This window comes from Dromiciops gliroides, chromosome 4, assembly GCF_019393635.1.
Source record: "Dromiciops gliroides isolate mDroGli1 chromosome 4, mDroGli1.pri, whole genome shotgun sequence".
NCBI classification, from domain to species: domain Eukaryota; kingdom Metazoa; phylum Chordata; class Mammalia; order Microbiotheria; family Microbiotheriidae; genus Dromiciops; species Dromiciops gliroides.
Window position 1 is genome coordinate 99,135,441 of NC_057864.1, and position 23,939 is coordinate 99,159,379.

The window sequence follows — 23,939 nt, forward strand, 5'->3', positions numbered from 1 at the left end:
CTGAAGTTGTTTTTTTCTCTGGATCTATCTGGTCATGGCCTGGTGTCTTCTCTGAACCTCTTTTTCTCTCCTGGAGCTGTTCTGGTCCTGGGTTGGTGTTTTTTCTGGGTCTGATACCGTCCTTTGGTCCAATGTCTTCACCTCCTTTGTCTCTCCTCCCTCTAAACCCTTCTCATCTCTGGCCCAAGGTCCCCTCTGCTTCTGGCTCAATCTTCGTCTGGGTGGAGGAACGATGTCCTTCCGGGGCGCTGGGGGCTCCTGTGTGGCCAACTCCGTGCTTGGGCTATCTTCTTTCTTCTCTGCCTCTAAGTGCTCCTTGACGGAGGACTGGGAAGCTTCCAGGGCCTGCCGCCGGAGCCGTCGTTCCTGCCTCGTTCTTAGAACTTCTTGGAAATTCTCATCCTCTTCATCTTTGATGAAGGAATGACGCTTGGGAGCCTCAGCTTCCCCCAGGCTTGGGAGCCTGTAAGAGAGGAGGGGAGGGTATTACAGACAACCAGGTCTACTTCTTGTTCCCTATATATGAACTTCTCTCTCTTGCCTATGTGTCTTCATTCCCTATGTCTAGAAAGCTCACCTTCCACTTCTCTATCAAGCTGGAGCCTTCCTTGGATTCAAAGCACAGTTTGGATGTTCCCTCTCATAGGGCACCTTCCCTGATCACCTCAATTGTTAGTTTTCTTCTTACTCCTACCACCCCAAATTACTTTGTTTTACTCAGTAGATATTTTGTATATACTTATCTATGTACAGGTTTCTCCCCAGTAGAATATGAGCTCCTTGAGGGTAGAACTGTTCCCTCTCCCCTTTGTATCCCAAGACCCTTGTACAGTGTTTGGTGCATGGTAAGGACTCAGTAAATTCTTGAATTTAATAAAGTGGTTTGGGATGAGACTTATGTGGAATAGGAGCTCCATGATCCCATAGGAGACTGACAGCTGTAGACTTACCACTGGGAGGATCTCAAAGAGCACCCAGTTCCAATTTTTACAGATGAAATTATAAAACTAAGGATGGAGGGGTAAAGTGACTTGTCCAAAGTCACACAGTGACATAGTCAGGCCCAGAATGCAGGGCTCCTGATCCTCAGTCCTGTACTCTTTCCACTACATCGAGATCTTTGTTGGTGTTAGGTCGTTTTCAGTTGTGTCTAACTCTTCAAGACCCCATTTGGGGTTTTCTTGGCAAAGATACTCAAATGATTTGCCATTTCCTTAAGCAACTTGCTCAGGGTCACAGAGCTAATAAGTGTCCTGAGCCCCGGATTTGAACTCGTAGGATGAGTCACCTGGCTGCTCCAAACACTAGGATTACTTTTTGTCTTACTCTTCATTTTCAATTATTGAAGAGAAAGGTTGTATTGGATTTGGATGAGGAAGAGGTCTGGCCTCAGCTAGATCATAGATTTTTTTTTTGGTGAGGCAATTAGAGTTAAGTGACTTGCCCAGGGTCTCACACAGCTAGTAAGTGTCAAGGGTCTCGAGACCGGATTTGAACTCAGGTCCTCCTGAATCCAGGGCTGGTGCTCTATCCCACTGTGCCACGTAGCTGCCCCTAGATCATAGATTTTTAATCTCATAGAGCTAGGGCCAGAAGGGGCCTCAGAGGCATCTGGTCTAACCCTCGATGAAGAAACTGAGGATCATAGAGGTCAATTGCCTTAGATCACATAAGGTGGTGAATGTCAGAGAAGGATACAGACCCCAGCCTTTGGACTCCAGAACCTGTCTTCCCTCCACTAGGATTCAAAGGGAAACTCACTTCCTGCCCCGCCCCCAGCTCCATCCCCAGGAGCACAAGAGGCTCTGTACCTCTCCACTGCTGGCTGGTCTCCATTGTGGGTGACCTTGGGGGCTTCTTCACTCGAGGTTGAACTCAGGTTTCGGTGCCGCCGCCGCCGTTCTCGCTCCTGTTCTTCCTCATCCTCCAATGTCCTTTGCCTTGCCAAGCTGCAATTGAGAAGAGGGAATCAAGGGAGATGAAAGAGGCCTCTAGACCACATGAGACGCTGGGGCTGTAGGTTTTCAGGGGAGCCCAGCAGGAGCCCCACTAATAGCAATAACTCACATGTAATGATTGAAAATTTTACAAAACTCTTTAAACACATGTTTGTTTGTTTGTTTTAATTTTATCTGGAGCCAAAAGGGAACTTCTAACCCAGCCCTTAATTTGACAGATCAGGAAACTGAGGCCCAGAAAGGTTAAAGGTCTTGCCAAATTAAAAGACAGTGGCAAAACCAGAATTTGATCCCAGATTCTTTGAATCCAAAGCCAAGGATTTTTTCTATTTGCGCTTCCCAGTGATCCCAAGAGGCAAATATTATAATTGCATTTTACATATGAAGAAGTCGAGGAGAGAAAGGTTGAGTGGTGTTCCCAGGGTCATATAGCTAGTAAGTGTCTAAGGGAAGTTTCAGACCTAGGTCTTCCCGACCTCAAGTCCAGTGCTAGGTCCACTCTCCCCACCACCTTTCGAGTAATCTGTGACTACATTTTTGGCTCTAGGGTGGTGAATAAAGATAAAAATGTTCTCTAGGCCTCTGCAAGCATCTCTACCCATGAGAAGTCAGTGTTGCAGCTGCAGTATGGGGACTTAGGTTCAGCACAGTTTAAAGTAATTGACTTCTCTGCCAATCATGGAATCCCAGAACCCTGGAATTAGAAGAAACCTCTGAGGTCTTCTAGGGCAGACATTGTACAGAGTGGGGGAAGCCACTCTCTAACAGTCTAGAGAAATAATCCTCAGGTCCCTGTCTGAAGCCTCCAACAACGAGGAAACCACTAACTCCCAAGGTAGTAGTCCATTCTAATTGTAGATTGCTTTCACTATCAGGTTTGTCTTCTATTCTCTCAAAGTCTCCCCTTCCCATAACTTTCACATGTAAGTCTGGAAGTCGTACCCTTCTGGAATGAGTATGACAAGCCTAATCCTTCTTCCTTATGATAATCTTTCAAATAGTTGAAGGAGGCTATCATATCCCACTCCAACCCCTCACCATAAGTCTTCTCTTCTCCAGCCTAATATCCCTAGATCCTTGTAAAATGATGTAAGAATCATGCAGTAGTGTATGTTTATGTGTTTGTGTATGGGTAAGAAATAATTTAATTTAGTTTATGCTTATATAGTACTTTACAGATTTTAAAGCACTTTGCTTACACAAATGCGCAGTACAGGGAGCAGCTAGATGGCTCAGTGGATAGAGCACCAGCCCTGGATTCAGGAGGACCTGAGTTCAAATCCAGCCTCAGACATTTAACACTTACTAGCTGTGTGACCCTGGGCAAGTCACTTAACCCCTATTGCCTCACCAAATATATATAAAAAATGTGCAGTACCCCTGTGAAGGGAAGTATAATACCCCATATTATAGAAGAAGGGACTAAGTTTCTTAGAAGTTCAATATTGCCCGGCATCACACAACTGGTAAGTAGCAGAACAGTTATTTAGCCTGTCAAGAAGCATTTAGTAAGTGTTTATCATGTGCCAGACACTGTGCTAAGAGACAGAGTTACAAAGAAAGGCAAAAACATGGTACTGATGCTCAAAGAGTTCATGTTCTAATGCAAGAGACAATTTTTGTTGAGTCATTTCAGTTATGACCCACTATTCATGACCCCATTTGGGATTTTCTTGGCAAACATATTGGAGTGGTTTACCATTTCCTTCTCCAGCTCAATTTACAGGTGAGGAAACTGAGGCAAACAGGGTAAAGTGACTTGCCTGGGGTCACCCAGCTATTAAGTCTCTGAGCCACCCAGATGCCCTAGGGGAGACCAAATACAGAGTAGATGGAAGGTAATCTGAGAGAGAAGGCACTTGCAATCTGTTCTTGTGACTCTGACCCTAGGCTTTTTTCCCCCTCTTGGTACCTCTCTAATCAACTTTCTTTTTACTCTGTGATTTTACAATAATCATCTCTAACACAGATGATAGTGGGGATGAGTGGACCTTGATGTTGCATCTGGGAGGAATTTCCTCAGAAGGAAAGTCTCCTCCAGAAGGAGACTATCCAATTCCCTTAGGAGAATTTTCACTAGAATTATCATCTAGCATCTTGTATTTGTGAAGTTATTTTTCTTAAATCAAAGTCTGGAACTTTAAATTCATTCTTATTAAAACTTAACCTGATTAGAATCACCCTATTGTAGGGGCAGCTAGGTGGCACAGTGGATAAAGCACCAGTCCTGGATTCAGGAGGACCTGAGTTCAAATCCGTCCTCAGACATTTGACACTTACTAGCTGTGTGACCTTGGACAAGTCACTTAAACCTCACTGCCCCACCAAAAAAAAAAAAGAATCACCCTATTGTTAGAGCTTTTTTGTCAAGATCTTTTTGTATACTGGCTTGGTCATTCAGCATGTTATCTTTTTGTCATCTAAAACTTGAGCAAGTGTGCCATCTCTACCTTTATCCAAGTTATTAATAAAAATGTCAAACAGCATTGGACCAAGGAAAGATTCCCCTGGAGGCATTCCTCCAAGCTGACATTGACCCATTGATGATTTCTTTTTGAATCTTGTCACCAAAGATTTACTACAATCTAACCCAGAACATCACATTTTGTCTATTGTGACACCCTATAAGTATTTATCAAATGCTCTGCTGATGTCTAAGTACACTCAACTTAGAGAATTCCCCTTATTTACTAGTCCAGTAACCCTATGCCAAAAAGGGAAAAATTAGCTTAGTCTGACATGGCCTGTTCTTGATTGAATCTACTCGGTTTTAATGACCACGGTTTCCTCTTTCATTTTTAAATCTTATTTTAATTCTGAACTTAAATGCCAAATAAAATGGGTATTTCCAAGTTCAAAGTAAAACAGAAAAAAAAAAAGGATTGTACATGAAAACTACAGATTTCTCTTCTGTACAACTTGCTTTTCTTTCTAAGTATTTAAGTTCAATCCCTGGTTTTCCAAAGCTATCCTTCTTGTCTGTGCTTCTCTCTGGCATTCCTTTTGTTCTCTTTAATTTTTTAAAAAGATGCCTCATCAAAAAAAAAAAAAAAGATGCCTCATCAATTATTTAATTATTTTTTTCCTACCCCTTCTACCTTTTTTTGCTATCCTTATCACTCCTCAACTCTCTCACCCCATCCCACCCCCATTAGGTAAAACAAAAACAAAAATAAAGCCCTTATAAACAATATTATAGTCAAGTAAAACAAATCCCCAAATTGGCCCTGTCTGAAAATGTATATCATATTCTGTATCTTTCTTTAATTTTATTTTTCTTACACATAAAAATGATCAACATTTGTTGTTTTGGGGATTTTTTTGGTGGGGCAATGAGGGTTAAGTGACTTGCCCAGGATCACACAGCTAGTAAGTGTCCAGTGTCTGAGGCCGGATTTGAACTCAGGTCCTCTTGAATTCAGGGCCAGCGCTTTAACCACTGCGCCATCTAGCTGCCCCAACATTTGTTTTTAAAAATTTTAAGTTCCAAATTCTCTCCATCCCTCTCCTCTCCCCCCTCCTTTAGAAGAAAAGCAATTTGGTATAGATTATACATGTGCAGTCATGCAAAACATATTTCCATATTAGATACATTGCAAAAAAAAAAGACTGAAAAAAGAAAGAAAAATGAAGAAAGTTTGTGTGTGTGTGTGTGTGTGTGTGTGTGTGTGTGTGTGTGTGTGTATGTGGGGGGGTGGCAATGAGGGTTAAGTGACTTGCCCAGGGTCACACAGCTAGTATTGTCAAGTGTCTGAGGACAGATTTGAACTCAAGACCTCCTGAATCCAGGGCCGGTGTTTTATCCACTTCTCCACCTAGCTGCCCCCTAAAGTATGCTTTTATTTGCACTCAAATTCCATCAGTCTTTTTTCTCTGGAGATGGACAGCACTCTTCACTATAAGTCCTTAAGAATTGCCTTGGATTGTTCAATTGATGAGAATAGCTAAGTCATTCACAGTTGATCATTGTACAGTATTGCTATTTCTGTGTAAAATGTTCTCTTGGTTGTGATCACTTTACTATGCATCATCTCATATGCCTTCCCAGCTTTTTTCTTAAAGCATCTAGTTCATTTCTTTTTTTCCCCTAAACTTAATAGTACTCATCATTTCTTTTCTTTTTTTAAAATTTCTTATAGCACAATAGCATACCACAGTCTTACAGCACAATCATATGCCACAACTTGTTCTTATATTTGATATGTTGAATCTATCATCTCTTGGTCAAAAGGGAGATGTCATCATCTCTGGAATAACAGTTGGTCTGTGCAATAATCAGAATTCTCAAGTCTTTGAAGTTGTTTGGTTTTTTTTATAATACTGGTATTATACAAATTCTTCTGATTCAACTCACTTCACTCTGCATCCGTTGACACAAGTTTTCCCAGGTTTCTCTAAAAATGTCCACTTTGTCATTTCTTAAAGACAATAATATTCTATTGCATTCACATAAGTATTTTTTAACTATTCCTCCAGATGATGATCATTCCCTTACTTTTCACTTCTTTGATACCACTAAATGAGCCACTAGAAATAATGTTGTACCTATAGGTCCTTTTCCTCTCTTGCTTCCCCTTTCTAAATGCTCACAAATGTCTTTGATTATGTATTCTGAAATTTTTGCCAGGAATAGATGACAAATTCATTGCTTATAACTTGAGACATTATGGGGATGTGGATTGGACTTGGAGTCAGGAAGACCTGAGTTCAAATCCATGTTGGATATTTTCTAGCTGTATGACCCTGAACAGTCCTTTAAATTCTCTCTGTTTCAAATTTCTTATCTGGAAATGATAGGGTTGGACTTTATGACTTTGAGGTCTCATCCAGCTCTAGGTCTGTGATCCAATAACTCCAGAAATGACTTCTCCAAGATTACATGACTAGTAAGTAGCAGAACTAGGACTTGAACCCAGGTCATTGGTTTCCAAGTCACATCAACAAATATTTTTCAAGCATCTCCCACGTGCAAAACACTAGACTAGGTACCAGGAAAGATACAAAGTTTAGCTAAGTTGTGGTGTTTGCTTTCTAAGAGTTTACAGTAAAATAGAAGGAAGAGAGGCAGGGGAGGAGGGGAAGGAAGGATCAGGGAGGGAGAGGGGAAGGAGGGAAGGGAGAAGGGAAAGGAGAGGGGGAGGAGGATATGTGTTCTTTCTTTCTCTCTTTCTCTCTTTCTTCTTTCTTCTTTCTCTCTTCTTTCTCAACTCTTTCTTTCTCTCTTCTTTCTTTCTCTCTCGCTTCTTTCTTTCTCTCTTTTCTCTCTTTCTTTCTTTCTCTCTTTCTTTCTCTCTTTCTTCTTTCTTCTCTCTCTCTTTCTTTCCTTTCTCTCTTCTCTTTCTCTCATCTCTCTCTTTCTCTCTTTCTCTCTTTCTTTCTCTCTTTCTTTTCTCTCTATCTTTCTCTCTTTCTTTCTCTTCTTTCTTTCTCTCTTTCTTTCTTTTCTTTCTTTCTCCTTTCTTTCTTCTTTCTTTCTTTCTTTCTTTTCTTTCTTTCTTATTTCTTTCTTTCTTTCTTTCTTTCTTTCTTTCTTTCTTTCTGTCTTTCTTTCTTTCTTTCTTTCTTTCTTTCTTTCTTTATCAGGCAATTGGGGTTAAGTGACTTGCCCAGGGTCACACAGCTGGTAAGTGTTAAGCGTCAGAGGCCGGATCTGAACTCAGGTACTCCTGACTCCAGGGCCGGTGCTCTATCCACTGTGCCACCTAGCTGCCCCAATATGTGATATTTATAAAGCACTTCAAGGTTTGCAAAGAATTTTATATGCGTTATTTCACTTCATAAGAAAATCCTAAGAGGTAAGACTACAGTATTATTATTTCACAACCTCCCCCAATAGAACACAAGCTCCCCAGGGACAGGGACTGCTTTGTTTTTGTCTTTGTATCCCCAGTGCCTAAGTACATGATTAATAAACACTTGTTAGGGGGCAGCTAGGTGGTGTAGTGGATTCAGGAGGACCTGAGTTCAAATCTGACCTCAGACATTGGACACTTACTAGCTGTGTGACCCTGGGCAAGTCACTTAACCCTCATTGCCCTGCAAAAACAAAACAAACAAACAAAAAAACACCCAAAAAACCAAAACCAAAACCAAAAAACAAATAAACACTTGTTGAATGAATCACCATTTTTTACAAATAGGACACTGAGGTTTAGAGAGGTTTAGTGATATTTCCAAGGTCCCACAGCTGCACACAATAATACCCATTAGTTGCATTAGAGAGCTACAAAAGAAAAAGCTGTGGTGGCAGTGGAGGAGGTAATTACCAGAGGGACAAAGGGAGGTTTCCTGAACAAGATGGCCTTTGATGTGGGGTTTAGAGAAGATGCAGGAATTCACCTGGCATAGAGGGAAGGGAGGTCATCCTAGTTATTGGAAACAACCTGAGTAAAGGCATGGAGGTGTAAGAGTGCAGTCTATGACTTCATGGGGGCAGGGAGTTGTCCAGTTTGACTGGAATAGAATGGGGATTCAATTACATGAGAAACACTGGAAAGGTATGGTAGGCGCAGGTGATGAAGGGCATTGAAAGTTAGGCAAAATAATCTAAACTTTATCTGGGGATCAGTTGGAAGCCATTTATAACATTTTTTGAACAGAAAAGTAACATGACCAGAATTTTTCATAAGAAAGATTATTCTAGCATCAGAATGAAGAATGGATTCAGGAGAGGGATCAAGATGCATGGGGTTATTGCAGGGGCAGCTAGGTAGTGCAGTGGATAAAGCACTGACCCTGGATTCAGGAGGACCTGAGTTCAAATCCAGACTGAGACACTTGATACTTATTAGCTGTGTAACCTTAGGCAAGTCACTTAACCCTCATTGCCCCACAAAAAAAAGAAGGCTATTGCATTATCCAGGTGGGTTGTATTAATGGGTTGGACTGGAGGAGAAAGGCTAGAGAGGAGGAGGCAGGTTAAAGAAATGTTTCTAGAATAGAATTGACCTGGTATATGAGACTGGGTAGAGGAGAGAAAGAAGGAAAGACACTGAAAACCTGAAGTGAATGCAGAACAAGGTGAGGACATTGATAGTTGATCGTGCCATATGTAACAATTGGAATGACGCCACCTGCTGGAGACTTACTGTAGAAGAGTTCTGCCCATGAAGTGAAGGTCTTTGAGGGCAAGACCAGGAGTCTTTTCTTTGGCGTGAGGAAGTGACGTGGGCTAGTGGGAGGAAGAAGGAAGAGACTGGTGCTCAGTCTCAGTCTCTTTCCTCTGGACTCTGGTGGAGAGCGGAGCTAGAAATGTGCTCTCCCTTTAATAGATAGGAATCTAGGCCTTTCTCTCTCTCTTTACCAAATTCTTATTTTCCTTATTAAACGCTTAAAAGTCTAACTCTTGCTAAAGCTTATAATTTATTGGCGACCACTCATTAGATATTTTAGACAGTTTAGCTAGAATTTTAGCCCTTAACACATAAGATGATCAGCTGAAGGAAGAGGGAGTGTTTAGCCTAGAAAATCCAAGATTTGGGGGTGGAGAATTGATATTAATTGTTAGCATTTATTGGCAGTTAATTCAAGAAGTGAATAGGGTAATTGACCTAGAGTCAGGAAGAGCTGAGCTCAAATCTTTCTTCATAAACTTACTAGATGGTGACCCTGGGCAAGTTTCTTAACATCCATCTGCCTTAGCTTCTTTATCTATAAAATGGGGATAATATTCCCAAGATTATTATAAGGATAAAATGAGATAATATTTGTAAAGTGCTTTGCAAACCTTATATTGCTAGCTCAGGGTCACACAGCTAATAAGTGTCTAAGATTTTAACTTAGTTCTTCCTTTTTTTTTTTTTTTTTTTGCTGGTCAATAAGGGTTAAGTGACTTGCCCAGGGTCATACAGCTAGTAAATGTCAAGTGTCTGAGACTAGATTTGAACTCAGGTCCTTCTGAATCCAGGGCTAGGGCTTATCCACTGCGCCACCTAGCCACCTTCAAAACTTAGTTCTTCCTAACCCCAAGTCCCACAATCTAACCACTATACTCTGTAACTATCCTGATGATTATCATCGATTAGGTTTGTCAAATGGCAGAAGCTGGATTGATTTTTTTCCCATTTGCCTCCAGAAGGCAGAACTAGGAAGAACGGGCAGAATTTCAGAAACTCAGGTTTTTGTCTCTATGTAAGAAAAACCTTTCTAAGAATCAGTTGTCCAAGAGCAGAATGGACTGTTGCTTTGGCACTTGTGGGTTCCACATCTCTTCACACTATCCACAATGATAACATAACAGGCTAAGCCAAAAGCTTTGCTGAGATCTAAGTATTCCATGTCTATAAGCATTTCCCCAGTAATCAACCCAATTCCTGTCCAAAAAAGGAAATAAGGTTATTCTGACATGACCTGTCATAGGTTTTTTGGTTTTTGGTTTTGGTGAGGCAATTAGGGTTAAGTGACTTGCCCAGGGTCATACAGCTAGTAAGTGTCTAGTGTCTGAGGCTGGATTTGAATTCAGGTCCTCCTGACTCCAGGGCCACTGTGCAACCTAGATGCCCCTGTCCTAGGGTTTTAATACTAATAGCTTCCCCTTCTAACTGCTCAAAACCCATCCCTTTAATAAGGTATTCTGGCATTTTGCCAGGATAAAAGTTGAGACCTCACTGCTGATTTCCAAGCATTAACTTAATGAACAATTATTGGGAATGGTATAGGAATGATTCTCCTTCATGTTGTCCTAGGTCAAGTCTGAAGGTCCTTCCAAGTTCCAGATCCTGATTTTAGACAATTCAAAGTTCATAAACATGAGATAGTAGATGGAGAGAGTTCATGTGGATGAAAGCCATAGGCTGGAATTGTGATTTCAAAGGAGGAGCCGGTTTGAGGGGGAAATAATAAACTCATTTGGGAATATGTTGAGTTTGAGGAGCTGATGAGACATCCCAGTAGAAATATCTTGTAGTCAGTTCAGGATATGGGTGTGGAATTGAGAAAAGTGGTCAGGATTTAGATTTGGAAGTCGTATATTCAGGTTTGTAGTTGAAATCCTGAAAGTGAATGAAATTCCCCAAGGAAGAAAGTAGGCACAGAGAAGGGAGAAGGGGCAAGTAGGAAGATATGATGTATTTGAAGCTGGAGAGAGTGATTACCCAGCAGGGGTGGTCAAAAGCATTTAAAGTTGGAGAGAAGTTAGAAAAGATGTGGACTGGGCAGGGGAAGGCCAATGCAATTGGCAATTAGAAGGTCATTGGTGATTTAAAAGAGAGCAGCTTTGCTAGGGAGTAGGAGCCAAAGTTGTAGGTAGTGAGATAAAAACAACAAAACAAAATTTTTTTCAAGAAGTTAAGGAAAGAAGGAGCTAGAAACAGAACAATACCTACAAGGACTAAAGGGAAGGCTGTTTTTTTAAAAGGCTAGGGAGACCGGAACATATTTGAAGACAGATAGGATAAGACACTGCAATCAGTGCAGGAAAGACTTAAAATACATGGAGGGAGAGGGGAAGATGATAGGAATGAGGTCCTAGAGGAACTAGGAAGGAATATTATCAAGGGAACAGGTACAGGAACTAACTTGAATAGAGTAGTGATAGTTGCTCGTTTGACAAAACGAGAAGAGAACATAGTAAATAATGTCAAGAAAATTGAAGGAATGAAGGCTCAGAGACTGAGGAAACCACAAGCAGATGGCATAAATCTTTTTTTTTTTCTTTTTGAATTTTCATTTTTATTATGAATTTAGCAATCTTCAACACAGAGAAACATTTTTAGTATGCAAAGAACTAAAAAAAGTCACAATAAACTTTTTTGTGTGTGTGTGTGTGTGTGTGTGTGTGTGTGTGTGTGTGAGGCAATTGGGGTTAAGTGATTTGCCCAGGGTCACACAGCTAGTAAGTGTTAAGTGTCTGAGGTCTGATTTGAACTCAGGTCCTCCTGAATCCAGGGCCGGTGCTCTATCCACTGCACCACCTAGCTGCCCCACAATAACCTTTTGATTCAATTTTTCTTTTCTATAAAATGGGGGTGATAATAATAGCATCTACTTTCTAGGGTTATTGTGAGGATAAAATAAGATTATATATTAAAGAGTTTTGCAAACTGTAAAGTACTATACAAATGCTAGCTTTTATTAAATGCTAGTTATTATATGAAACCAGAATCTATGGTTATATACTTTGCTTATTGTATATTAAATTTAACACAATAGTAACAAAATTACATAGCTTGTTCCATGTTCTGAATTTTTTCTCCCCCATGTATTTTAGGAATGTTTTATTAACATTTCCATCCTTCCTTCTCTTTTTTCTCTTCTCATTTTTATTCTCTCCCTTCTTTACTCTCTTCTCTTTATCTTCCTTCTTTCCTTTCTTCTCTTTCTTTCTGTATGCCCTCCCTCCTTTATTTCATTCTTTTTTCTTTCTTTCTCTTTCTCTCTTTCTCTCTGTCTCTGTCTCTCTCTGTGTCTCTCTTTCTTTCTTCCTTTCTAGCCTCAATCTCAGTGAAATAAAAGGTTAGGTCATTTGTTGCAGGTGGCTGTGCATTAGGGAGGGGCGCACTAGTTGAGTGTAAGAAATGAGAAGAAAAGATCTGGAAGAGCCCCTGTGGGCCATGAGCTAAGGGACTGATAAGGGAATAGTAGGAGGCCTGTCTGGTACCTGCAACGTGCCAGCTAAGATCGTATGCCATGGATTTGTCACCGGTGAAGGCCAGTGCTTTTCCACTGCTGTGTGCTGCCTCTGATGTAGAGAAAGTGGAGAAAGCCAAAAAACAAGTAACTTCTTGAGCTGTGCTCGCTGCCAAGAAAGGCTGCAGGAGTCCAGTGGGGGCTGAGCAGGCTCAAGGGAGGTTTGGGGCCGTAGTGAGGAAGGAAGGATGGGAGATGGGACTTGGAGAAGCAGAGATGAGAGCATGGAGGTGAAGAGAGTGCTCTGGGGAAATCAGAGATGTGGGCAAAGGGACAGGGACACAACTTTCCGGGGCATGCTCAGATGAGAGATAAGGCTTGCAAAGGGAAGCCTGACTCTGGAGATCCTTGTTCTTCCAATAACCTCACCCCAATGTTTCACAAGTCCCTGACTTGGAAGTGGGGAGAGAGACTTTCTTTCCTCTTGGGTATTTAGAGTCTATTCTAAGACTCTTCCCCTGCTGCCTTCCCTCAGCCCTGTTCTCCATCCCATGTCTCTCATCTCATGTCATCTCCTTAGTCAGGATGCCCACATTTCCATTGCTATGTCCTGAGCTTCCTTCTCCTCCTCAGTTCTGGTTGTCACTAGCCATGTTGCTGAAAATGTAAATATAAATCACATTTCTGTCAGCCGAATCACCTATAAAACGCAATAGGGAAGCTTATGATTTCCTGGGAGGGGGCCGTGTCAGTGATAAAGCACGCCTCCCAGCTCCCGACAAAGAAGTGAGGGACTTGGGGTCCGACCCATCAACACTTGCAGTAATGGCCAATGTATGGGTTTGTTTTGCTTGACTCTGCTTATTTGTTACAAGGGAAGGCATCTTAAAAATAAAATTTTAGCCGGGAATTGATGGGGAAAAGAGGATAGAGATAGTGATACAAAAAAGAAGATGAAGGAGTCATTGAAGTAGTGGAGAGTTTTTAATTCACAGAAAAGAAAGACAAGTGGGATAGCTTTGAAATAAAGATGTTGAGGGCTAGGTGGCGTAGTGGATAGAGCACTGGCCCTGGATTCAGGAGGACCTGAGTTCAAATCCGGCTTCAGACCTTTGACACTTACTAGCTGTGTGACCCTGGGCAAGTCACTTAACCCCAATTGCCTCACCAAAAAAAAAAAAAAAAAAAAGGAAAAAGAAATAAAGATGTTGAATTTATTGTAGATTTTAAAACAAACTGTATATAACAGAGATAGTTACTTATATATTCCTTTGTATATAGAAGGGCTCATATTTATCGGTCTTATTTTCAAATTAGAAGAACAAAAAATAAAAACCCTAAGAGCAAAAAAAATAGAAATAAAAGAATGCTGAAGGTGTATCTTTTATAAAGTAAAGAATCTTTCTTCAAATTCAGGCTACAGGAGGTGGTAGGGGAGAGAGAGAAATGGAGAGATAGAGACAGAGGCAAAAAGACAGACACAGAGACAGAGAGAGCGCAACACATTGTTTGGAGAGTAGAGTTCTAATTCCAGTACTGTACTGAACTCATTTTTAGCAGACAGTCATATTCCCTTTCTACACTCCAGTTTCCTCATCTGGAAAAAAAGAGGGTTGGAGTGGAGGACCACTAAGGATCCTTCCTTAAAAGCAGCTGCCTGACTCTGGGTCATATACTTTCTTCCCCATTAGCTCTCACTGCTTCCTTACATCAACCCTGTGAGGTAAGCACTTATTTACTTTGGGCTTTGGCCTGTGATATTATTGGTGTAGGGAACTCCTTGGTGAGGAAATTCCTCCTGCTAACTTCTCTGCAAAGGTAGGTTTATCAGTGGATAGAATGCCAGGCCTGGAGTCAGGAAGACCTGAGTTTGAATCCTGCCTCAGACACTTATTCACCGTGTGACCTTGGGCAAGTCATTTCTCCTCTTTTGGTCTCAGTTGCTTCCATTGTAAAATCAGGGTGATTAACAATACCATCTATCTCAAAGGATCATATGAGATGATATATATGTAAAGCACTTTTCAACCTTTAAAGCATTATATTAGTGCTATTTTTATAATCTCAGAATGTTTCCTGGAAGCACTGAGAGGTTAAAATGATATACATATGGGCACCCTGCTAAGTATCAGAGGAAGAACTTGAACCCAGCTCTTCCTGATTTTGTCAAGTGGTCTCTGCAGTAAAGCAACACATATGTTACTGTAAATCCCACTTTACAGAGGAGAAAACTGAGGCTCAGTGAGATTGTGATATGTCCAGGTATTAAGTGTCTGAGCAAGTTTTCTGTCTCCTAGTTCAGGACTCTATTTATTATACCACAACTATCCTTGTTTGATCAAGTCATCTCTCTCTATATCTTGAAAGATGGGAATTAGGTATGGTTCAGCGAGACCCTGTTGTTGAGTCATTTTTCAGTCTTGTCTAACTCTTTGTGACCCCACTTGGGGTTTTCTTGGAAAAGACACTGGAGTAGATTACCATTTTTTTCTCCAATTCATTTGTAAAATGAGGAAATTGAAGCTAACAAGTTTAAGCGACTAGCTCAGGGTCACACAGCTAATAAGTGCTAGGCCCTAATGTTGGGAAATTATGAGCTGTTGCCTCCCTTGGACCATTAATTCCCACCGAAGCAAGGACCAGCTCTACCTATCTCTTTCTGTACAGACCAAGCTCAGGGCTAAATGTTCAACAGAAACATTCCACTAATGATGTTTCAATCTATCCTCAAAGCTATTAATACAGCTTTCCAAACCAAACCAGAACCTGCAAATCAGTACACACCTGGGGAGAATCTTCATTACCCACCTTCTTTTCTCCAGACTAAGTAGCTCTTTAGCTCCCTGAACTTGCTCCCTGAGGCTTCTTTCTCAGCAAATCAGGCCCCCTTCTCTGGCCAATCCCTGCTAAGACGTCAGGCCAGGGGTCGGTGCTCATTCTAGGAAGGGCACTGACAAGCAGGAGAGAAGGGAGAGACTGGCACAGTGAGAGGACCAGAGAACATATCACATGAAGATGGGCTTTAGGAACCTGTCATATTTAACATGGAGAAGAGAAGAGTTGGGAGGATGTGAGAGCTATAGTCAAAGGACCTGAGGAGATGGAAAGGGGGGAGAGCCCAGAGGGGCAATGAACAAACGAAAGGAGCAAGGAGGCAGATTTTGGCTCCACGTAAGGAAAATTGTCCTAAAAGTTAAAGGTATCTGAAAGTGGCAGTAGGCAATGATAGGTTTCTCCTCACTGGAGGGAATTTCTACTCAAATTTCAGTAGCTCTGGATGGCCTTTCAGGTTCCTTTTGACTAAGATTCTGAAAAGACACTTCCCCTCTGAAATAGAGCTAGTTAGGTCAAGGGAAAACCGTACCATGGTCCAGGGAGTCACCTTTCCCAAGGCTGAGCTGGGAGTGGAGTCTTCGAGGTTCCTAGGCCCTAGAAAAGCCACACTTCCCACAAGCTCTCCTCCCTAGATGAAGTAGCTTATTTATCCAGCCTCCCCCAGAGCCTTATATGGTATTAGCTTCTTGCTGATCAGAGCCTGCAAATGAATCACTCCGTCAGGCTAGTGCTAGTCATCCAGATCCAAGACATCCCCAGCTCCAATCTCCATATCCCTTGTCTTTGCTTTGCCCCATCCAGGGGCATTTGCAGGCTGACAAGTACTGCTCCCCTCAATAAGAAATTAAAAAAGGAAAAGGACCTACATGTACAAAAATATTCATAGTAGCTTTTTGTGGTGACAAAAAAAGGAAATTGAGGAGAGAGAAGGAGAAAATGTGAAATTCAAAATTTTGTAAAAATGAATGCTAAAAATTGTTTTTACATATAATTGGGAAAAAATAAATACTGTTAAAATTGATTAATTAATTATGAGAACCTCCAGGGTAGGAACAGTCTTTGATCTTTTATTAGTATTTCCAGCACGTAGCACAAAGGTTGACACATGGTTAGTACTCAATATGTTGTTGTTGTTTTTTAATTAAATCCATTCATCCCTCCTATGTCCAACTCTGAAATCACTGGCTCCCTTTTTCTGCTCTCTCCTTCCTAGTAAAATGCCAACCCCAGAGAAAAGTGTAATGCCAAGGAGCAAATGGCTATAGACCTGTGAATAAAGGAAAATGGCTAAAACTCTAAAAACCTTTAGAAGATATGGTTTTGGGATCTTGGGACAGTCAAAGTTATTGTTGGAGGTATCCTTGGTAGATATGGAGGTAGGATCCACTATAGTAGGAGAGATTTCCAGATATTGATGACTATGAAATCTCAGAAAGAGTGACACAGGATATCATGAGTGACAAGAGACACTTCCACTGACTTGGTTCTGTAGAATAACTCACTGATCTCTGAGTGCCTGTGAGCTTCCTGCCCTAGAACAGACCTAAACTCAGAACACTAATGCACTGTTGGTGGAGCTGTGAACTGATCCAACCATTCTGGAGAATAATTTGGAACCATGCCCAAAAGGATATAAAACTGTGTATAACCTTTGACCCAGAAATACCACTACTAGGTCTATATCCCAAAGAGATCATAAAAAAGAGAAAATGACCCACATGTATAAAAATATTTATAGCTGATCTTTTTGTGGTGGAAAAGAATTGGAAACTGAGGGGATGCCCATCAATTGGGGACTGGCTAAACAACTTGTGGTATATGAATGTAACAGAATACTATTGTGCTGTAAGAAATGATAAGCAGATGGATTTCAGAAAAACCTGGAAAGACTTACATGAATTGATGCTGAGTAAAATAAGCAGAACCAAGAGAACATTGTACACAATATCAACAACATTGTATGATGATCAACTGTGATAGGCTTAACTCTTCTCAGCAATATAATAATCCAAGACAATGCCAAAAGACTCATGGTGGAAAATGCTCTCCATATTTAGAAAAATAACTATGGAATCTGAATGGAGATTGAAGCATACTATTTTCACTTTTGTTGTTGCTGTTGTTGATGGTGATGATTCTTGCATTTTTCCTTTTATTTTGATTCTTCTCTTACAATATGACTAATGTGGAAATATATTTAACATGATTGTAATGTATAACCTATATCGGATTGTTTGCTGGCTTCCAGAGTGGGGAGGGGAGGGAGGGTGGGAGAAAAAATTGGAACTCAAAAATATATTTACATCTAATTAGAAAAATAATTTAAAGAAAATTTTAAAAGAAAAAAGAAGAAGAAAAAAAAGACCTAAACTCTCCAGGAGGAAATGAGAAAAACAGAACTTCAAACAAACAATCAAACAACAGCAACAACAAAACCTGATACCAAGAGATACGATGGATTGAAAGCTGGCCTCAGAGTTAGGAAGGCCTAGTTTCAAGCTTAGCATGGTGTAGGACCTTAGGCAAGTTACTTAACTTCTCAATACCACCAAGCACTTCTATAAGACTATGAACTTACACCTTTGGTATTTTTTAAAAAATAACAAAAAGTTCCTGCCTTTGTCTCACCAGCTCAGACAAATTGCTCTATCATCGATCCCCTCCCAATAATTGGACTCCTCTTCTGTTGATCCCCTTTAATTCTTCCTGAAATTCTGCTCAAGGCAGGGCTACCCCTCTGAGAGTTAAGTGGTAGGAAAGGAAGCAAAGGAAAATGTGGATATTCCCTTCTCTTAGATACTGCCAGGGAAGATTTCATCCCCTTGCTGTAACTATCAAGTCAATTCCCATCTCACCCAATAGGAAGCTCTTCCTGAGGTCTATTCTGTTGGTGTTGCTAGACCATAAATACCATCACCCTAGGGCTGGAAGGGAACCCAGAAGCCAATTAGCCCAATAGACCATCATCCATCCCATCAAAAAAGTTTCTGATTTTTTTTTTATAGATGAGAAAAATGAATCTTGTAAAGGTGAAGTGATCCAGCCTGGGTCACAGAGCTTTAAAATAAGATCCTGTGATAATAGCTTCTGAGCTGAAAGGACCTTAGGGGATATATAATCTAAATCCAGTTTCCTCACAGACAAGAGAACTCAGCAGTTAAATGACTTTCTCAGGATCACAGGAGCCAATAAGTGGTGTCAGAGTTGGGATCCAGACCTCCTTCCTGGTCCCACTATAGCTGGCTGCTTCCTCTTAGTTAGAGAGAAATGGGTCCTTAGAGATTCTCTAAGAGGTTGGAAAAGAATCATTCTACAGATCTGAGAAAAAAATCAACGTCCTCACCTTTAAATGGCCGGGGGGGGGGGGTTCTTCTGTCTGTATGCGTAAGTGCCTCACAGTGGCAAGGAATCGTTTTCTCATGATTGGGGCATATTCTTTTAAATTTAAAAAGAAAGAAACCAGTTTGCTGTGTGGGGGCAGCATGAACAGACAGACAGGCAGTTGTTCTGAGGAAAGGCACTGCTCACAGAGTCAAGAGTTCTGGGTTCTCATCCCTTCTCTGAGTGGGACGCAACCTTGGACAAGACACAAGACTTAGAAAGAAAAGGGGCCTCAGAGATTAACTGAGAGGGTTGGCAGGCTCTGCCTCTGCCATTTTCTAGGTGTGTGGCCATGGTAAGTCCCCCTATCCCTCTCTGTGTCTCAGTTAGGTTAAGTGGGGACACTGGATGAGATGATCCTCAAGTGTTATGCAACTGGCTTAGTGGATAGAGTGCTGGGACTGGAGTCAAGAAGACCTGAGTTCAAGTCCTATCTCAGACATTTATTAGATCTGGGATCTTGGGCAAATCACTTAACCTCCATCTGCTTCAATTTCCATTTTACGATGGGAACAATAATAGCACCTACTCTCCAGGTTCACTTTAAGGATCAAATGAAATATTTGTCAGGTGCTTTGCAAACCTTAAAGCACTATATAATTGCTATTTTCCTCCTCCTCCTCTTCACCACCAACGTCATGATATTAAGGCTAGAATATGCGAAGACTGCCTCTAATGGGAGTGAAGTAGCAGGAGACCAGACACATCTGGTTAGCAAATTAAGAGGTCTGGGCAGGACCCAGTCTGAGAAATAAATCAGGGCAAGACCTGAGCTCCCATCACAATGTTAAGGCAAATTATTAACCCAGGGCTTGGACTACTCTGTGCCAACCTCTCTCAGTTTCCTTTTTATTGCCCCCCACGGCCCAGCCTTGCCTTCTTCTGCCAAGGGAAGAAGGGAAGGAGGAGCAGGAAGAGAGCAATAGGGCAGCAGAGGGGGCAACAAGCAGGGCCAGGGAGAAAATGTCCCCTCCATCCACAGCCAGACTTTGATGGAACATGAGGCTGGGCTCTCCTCCCTGAAGTCACTTTCCCAAGAACACTGAATGCTCTCCCTCCCCTCCCAAGCCCTTCCTGCTCCATTCAGTCCCAAGGACTCTGTCTTCTGAGGCCATTCCCACAGGGTCCTGCTTAGGCTTCCCAGGAGCTGGCATAAGATCGTGATAAGAATACTGGTCTGGGAATCAGAGGACCTGGGTTCAAATCCTGACTTTGCTACTTACTAATGCCTACGTAAATCTGGGTAAGTCATCTAGTGTTTATGAAGCTCACTTTTCTCATCTGTAGAAAGAGGGAGTCAATCTCTCTCATTCAATTTAAAAATACTTTTTATTAAGGTCCCTTGTATCTCTAAATCTATATGATCCTATCAGCAATTATTATCTGAAGATGCACTTAAGACCTTTGCCCAGCTCTGCGTGGCTCCCAGCCCCCTCCCCTTGTCCTCTTCCCAAATAGGCCTGGGCTGGGGCCACACTTGCCCCACCCTCAACCCAGCCCCACCCAGCAGAGAGCTGGGGGCCCTGGAGAACAAGAGGCTCAGATTACAGTGATGGGTGACTCACAGATGCTTCCCACTGCTTGTTTTGTAATATACCATGAAGCTTCTCTCTGCCCTAAGGTGTCTCATCAGGGTGACAACGGTCCACTGGCAACTGCCACTGCCCCAAGTGGGCTGGCTCAGGAGGGGCCTAATTCCTTAGGGCAGAACAAGGCAGGGTCAAGCATAGGGACTACTAAACTTGTTAGAAGTCAGGGATTGGGGGCAGCTAGGTGTCGCAATGGATAAAGCACCGGCCCTGGATTCAGGAGGATCTGAGTTCAAATCTAGCCTCAGACACTTGACACTAGCTGTGTGACCCTGGGCAAGTCACTTAACCCTTATTCCCCTGCAAAAAAAAAAAAAAATGAAGTCAGGAATTCCTGAGCATTAGCCACATTCTGGGGCATGGGACCTTCACTGAAATAAATGGAAGTCTGAGAACAATTCTAAGCCTCACCCCCAACCTCTAAAAGTGCCCATAAGTCCATACACAAGGGCTACATGGTAGCAGGAGAGTACTGGACTCAGAGTCCCAGCACTGGGGTTCTTGTCAGGATTCTGCTACTAACTAGCCTGTATGACCTTGGGGCAAGTGACTGAACTTCTCTGGGCCTCAGTTACTCCATCTGTAGAATAAAAGAGTTATACTAAATAACTTTCAAGGTTTCTTCCAGCTTCAAATACTAAAAATTAAAGTCATTTTACCTCTTAGATCATCAGTTTCCTCAACTGTAAAATGGGAGTAACAATATATCCACTGCCTACCTCTGAGTTTTGTCGAGTAGAAAATGCTTTTAAAAAACCTTAAAGTACCATCTAAATGGAAGTTATTAGTATTTTTATAAATATATTCCCACACGTAACATAGCATAATGGAAGGGACATTGAACTGGGAGTCAGCAGACCTGGGTGCTAGTCCTGAAAGTGCCATTAATTAGCTGTGTGAGCTTGGATAAATCCCTTTACCTCTCTGGGCCTCAGGTTCCTCATTTGAAAAATGAGGAGTTTGCACTAAATGACCTTTAAGGACCCTTTCTGACTTCAAACTTCCAGCTTTCCTTTTCTATGTATGTGTACATTGGGCCACTCCTCTCTCAGACACATCAACAAATAGAGGCAGGCATATAGAGAGAGTCATATGCTGACATACACAGAGAGTCCAAGGCCATAGTCCCATTGGCCACACCCTGAGCACAGCCCTTTCCTGGGGCATCTCCACCAGCCCTGGCAGGCAGGGCCCCTTTTCCAGAGAGCCACCTTCCCTCCTTTTGGGCTCACTGCCAGAATTAGGCTGGGAACTCCTGCTCTCCCACTTTCTAGAGCCCACCATGCAGCACCCTCTGTATTAGACATTAAGAGCTTCTGCCCAGTAAGGTTAATGAGGGTTGGGGGGTTGGAACTGGTCTCCAGCCCCTCTGAGGGATTTGATCACCTTTGAATTATCTGTGTTATTTGGAAGGAAGGTCCTGCTCCTTTCTGGGTCTTGACCACTCCTTCCCTAAGACCTTGTGGTATGGGGATGGAGAAACAAAGAATATAATGATAAATTTCTGGAAGAAATGAAAAAAAATCAGACTTGATTGGGGAAGGGAACTGAGAACCAGACAGAACCACCCTGCCATCTTCACTAACTGAGTTGGACCTACACTGTCCCCTACACCCTCGACACACACATCAACTCCCATCAGTCTAACTCTGGCTATAGTCCAGGGATCTGGAGGACCCCAGTTCCACCTCTGATCCTATATCACTGTGTAACCTTGGGCAAGTCATTTACAATATGTGGGTCTTAGTTTTCTCAGCCTTGAAATGGGAGGGAACATGTAGATATAATTGAACTGAAGGTACCCACCATAGCAATGAGGTAGGGTACAGAACTAAGGGAGGTTAGGGACTCTATTGTCCATGCCCTTTCTGGTTAGAAATTCATCTGAGTTCACTCTGACCTTGGCATGACTTTCATAATCAAATGGTTAAGGTGCTGAGTCCTCTTGCCCTTTCTCCTGTTAGACTCAAGCCTAACTTGAGGCATGGATAAGATTCCAAATATGTGCCAAAGCTAAGTTCTCTTCAGCAGAGGTTGAGGGACAAAACATCTGTCTTCAAACACACACACACACACACACACACACACACACACACACAGAGACAGAGAGACAGAGACAGAGACAGACAGAGACAGAGACAGACAGAGACAGACAGAGACAGACAGAGACAGAGTTTCTCCTTTTGGCCATCATGTGTCCCAAACAATGGCCCTTGACTAGCTGCCTGGATTTAAAATGTTCCTAGCCTCACTGTGTTCTGCCCAGGAAATGTGAAAATGAATGGGGTTCTACTCCTTGTAATGTAATGAAGTACCACCCTGAAGAAATCAGAGGCCATGAAGTATAAGGATTAGGGATATGGCCCTCCAACCTTCTTCCGCAGATGTCCCCCTCGCTCGCATCCTTATTAGAAAACATGTAGACGGCTACACAGGAGGATGGAGAGATGGGCCCTAACCCTGCAGCTCCCAGCCCCTGGGGTCAGACCCACAATGGGAGAGGAAACAGGCTACTTGAAGAAAACACATACTCATGTCCGGAGGACCTAAAGTTTGGATAAATCCCAGCTCTGTCTTGCAGATGTCAGTCTGCAGAGACTAGGAGAAGGAAGCTACAGGGGCTGTGTTGGAGGTCTGTCTACTCCTCTTAAGGCAAATCACTTTACATTTCACCTCTTTCGAATGAAGGCTTTGGATGAGATCTTTTAATATCTTTCCAGCACTGACATCCAAGGGTTTTTCTTACTGGCTACTCAGGCAGGACAACACGGGCCCCCAGGGAGAGGAAACACCTGATCCTGTCTGCTGGATCCACCAACGTGGGAGAGGGAGTCTTTTGTCCAGCTCCTAATTCCCCATCCTGAACTCTGGTCAAGAGAAAGGAATAAATAAGAAGAGACAAAGTGCCGCGGGCTTCTTCTACACCCTGGAAACTTTGGCCTTTCAGAGAGCCAGGATTCCCTGCCCCGGCCCCCCTCAAATGTCTCCCTCTCTCCAGTTCCACTCACCTTGACAGTGCTGACCAGTTCTTCCTCTTAACAGACATTGTCTCTGGGGAGTTGGGGAGCTTCGTCCCAGCAGCAGCACTCTCCTCCTCCTCTTCCTCCTATTTGGCTCCAACCACCTCCTACAGGTATCCACTCTGTGCCTCCCCTCACCTGCCCCTGGGTCCCTCCTCCTTGCACCAGCCCAGTGCCCAGGTGAATCACATGGTCCCTTATCTGCCCCCCCCCCAGCACTCTCAAACACCCCCTCTCTCTGGCACAAGGAGTCCGGCGCCCAGCTCACGCTTCCTGCGGAGTGGACTCCCTACGCAGAGCAGCGCTGGGCTCCTTCGGACCGGAGGAGCTGTCTTGGGCTCTTGGCTCCCGTGTCGGGAGGTTCCCAGCCGGGACGGTGCAGACAGACGCTGGGGACCGAGCTGGGGCTGGTTGGCTGCCCCGGGCGAGGGAGGGCGACTTCCTGCTCAGAACCAGTCCGACCAGCTGGGGCTCAGAGCTGCCTCCCCCTACAGGTGGTGCGGCCTAATGGGGGTGCCAGGGGAGCCGGGCTGGGGGACAAGTAACCCGAGGATCGGGGTCAAGCTGATCTCACCCTCTCAGCTCTGCTG

General features: G+C 42.8%; 1 protein-coding gene across 1 annotated transcript; it reads right to left on the reverse strand.

The window, feature by feature from the left end:
- Window positions 1–24: 24 nt before the first annotated feature.
- On the reverse strand, window positions 25–23,840 carry LOC122726721 (ladinin-1-like). Its single transcript, XM_043964626.1, has 3 exons — window positions 23,338–23,840; window positions 1,812–1,949; window positions 25–463 (listed from the first exon to the last, which is right to left on the reverse strand). Exons 1-3 carry the CDS (start codon window positions 23,373–23,375, stop codon window positions 25–27), a joined length of 615 nt encoding a protein of 204 aa, XP_043820561.1. The 5' UTR covers window positions 23,376–23,840.
- Window positions 23,841–23,939: the final 99 nt, after the last annotated feature.

Coding starts and splice junctions, on each gene's coding strand:
- LOC122726721 (XM_043964626.1), bottom strand. CDS start 23,375: ATGTCTGTTAAGAGGAAGAACTGGTCAGCACTGTCAAG. Junction 1,950..23,337: donor AACTGGTCAGCACTGTCAAG/GTGAGTGGAACT, acceptor TCTCAATTGCAG/CTTGGCAAGGCAAAGGACAT. Junction 464..1,811: donor GACCAGCCAGCAGTGGAGAG/GTACAGAGCCTC, acceptor CCTCTCTTACAG/GCTCCCAAGCCTGGGGGAAG.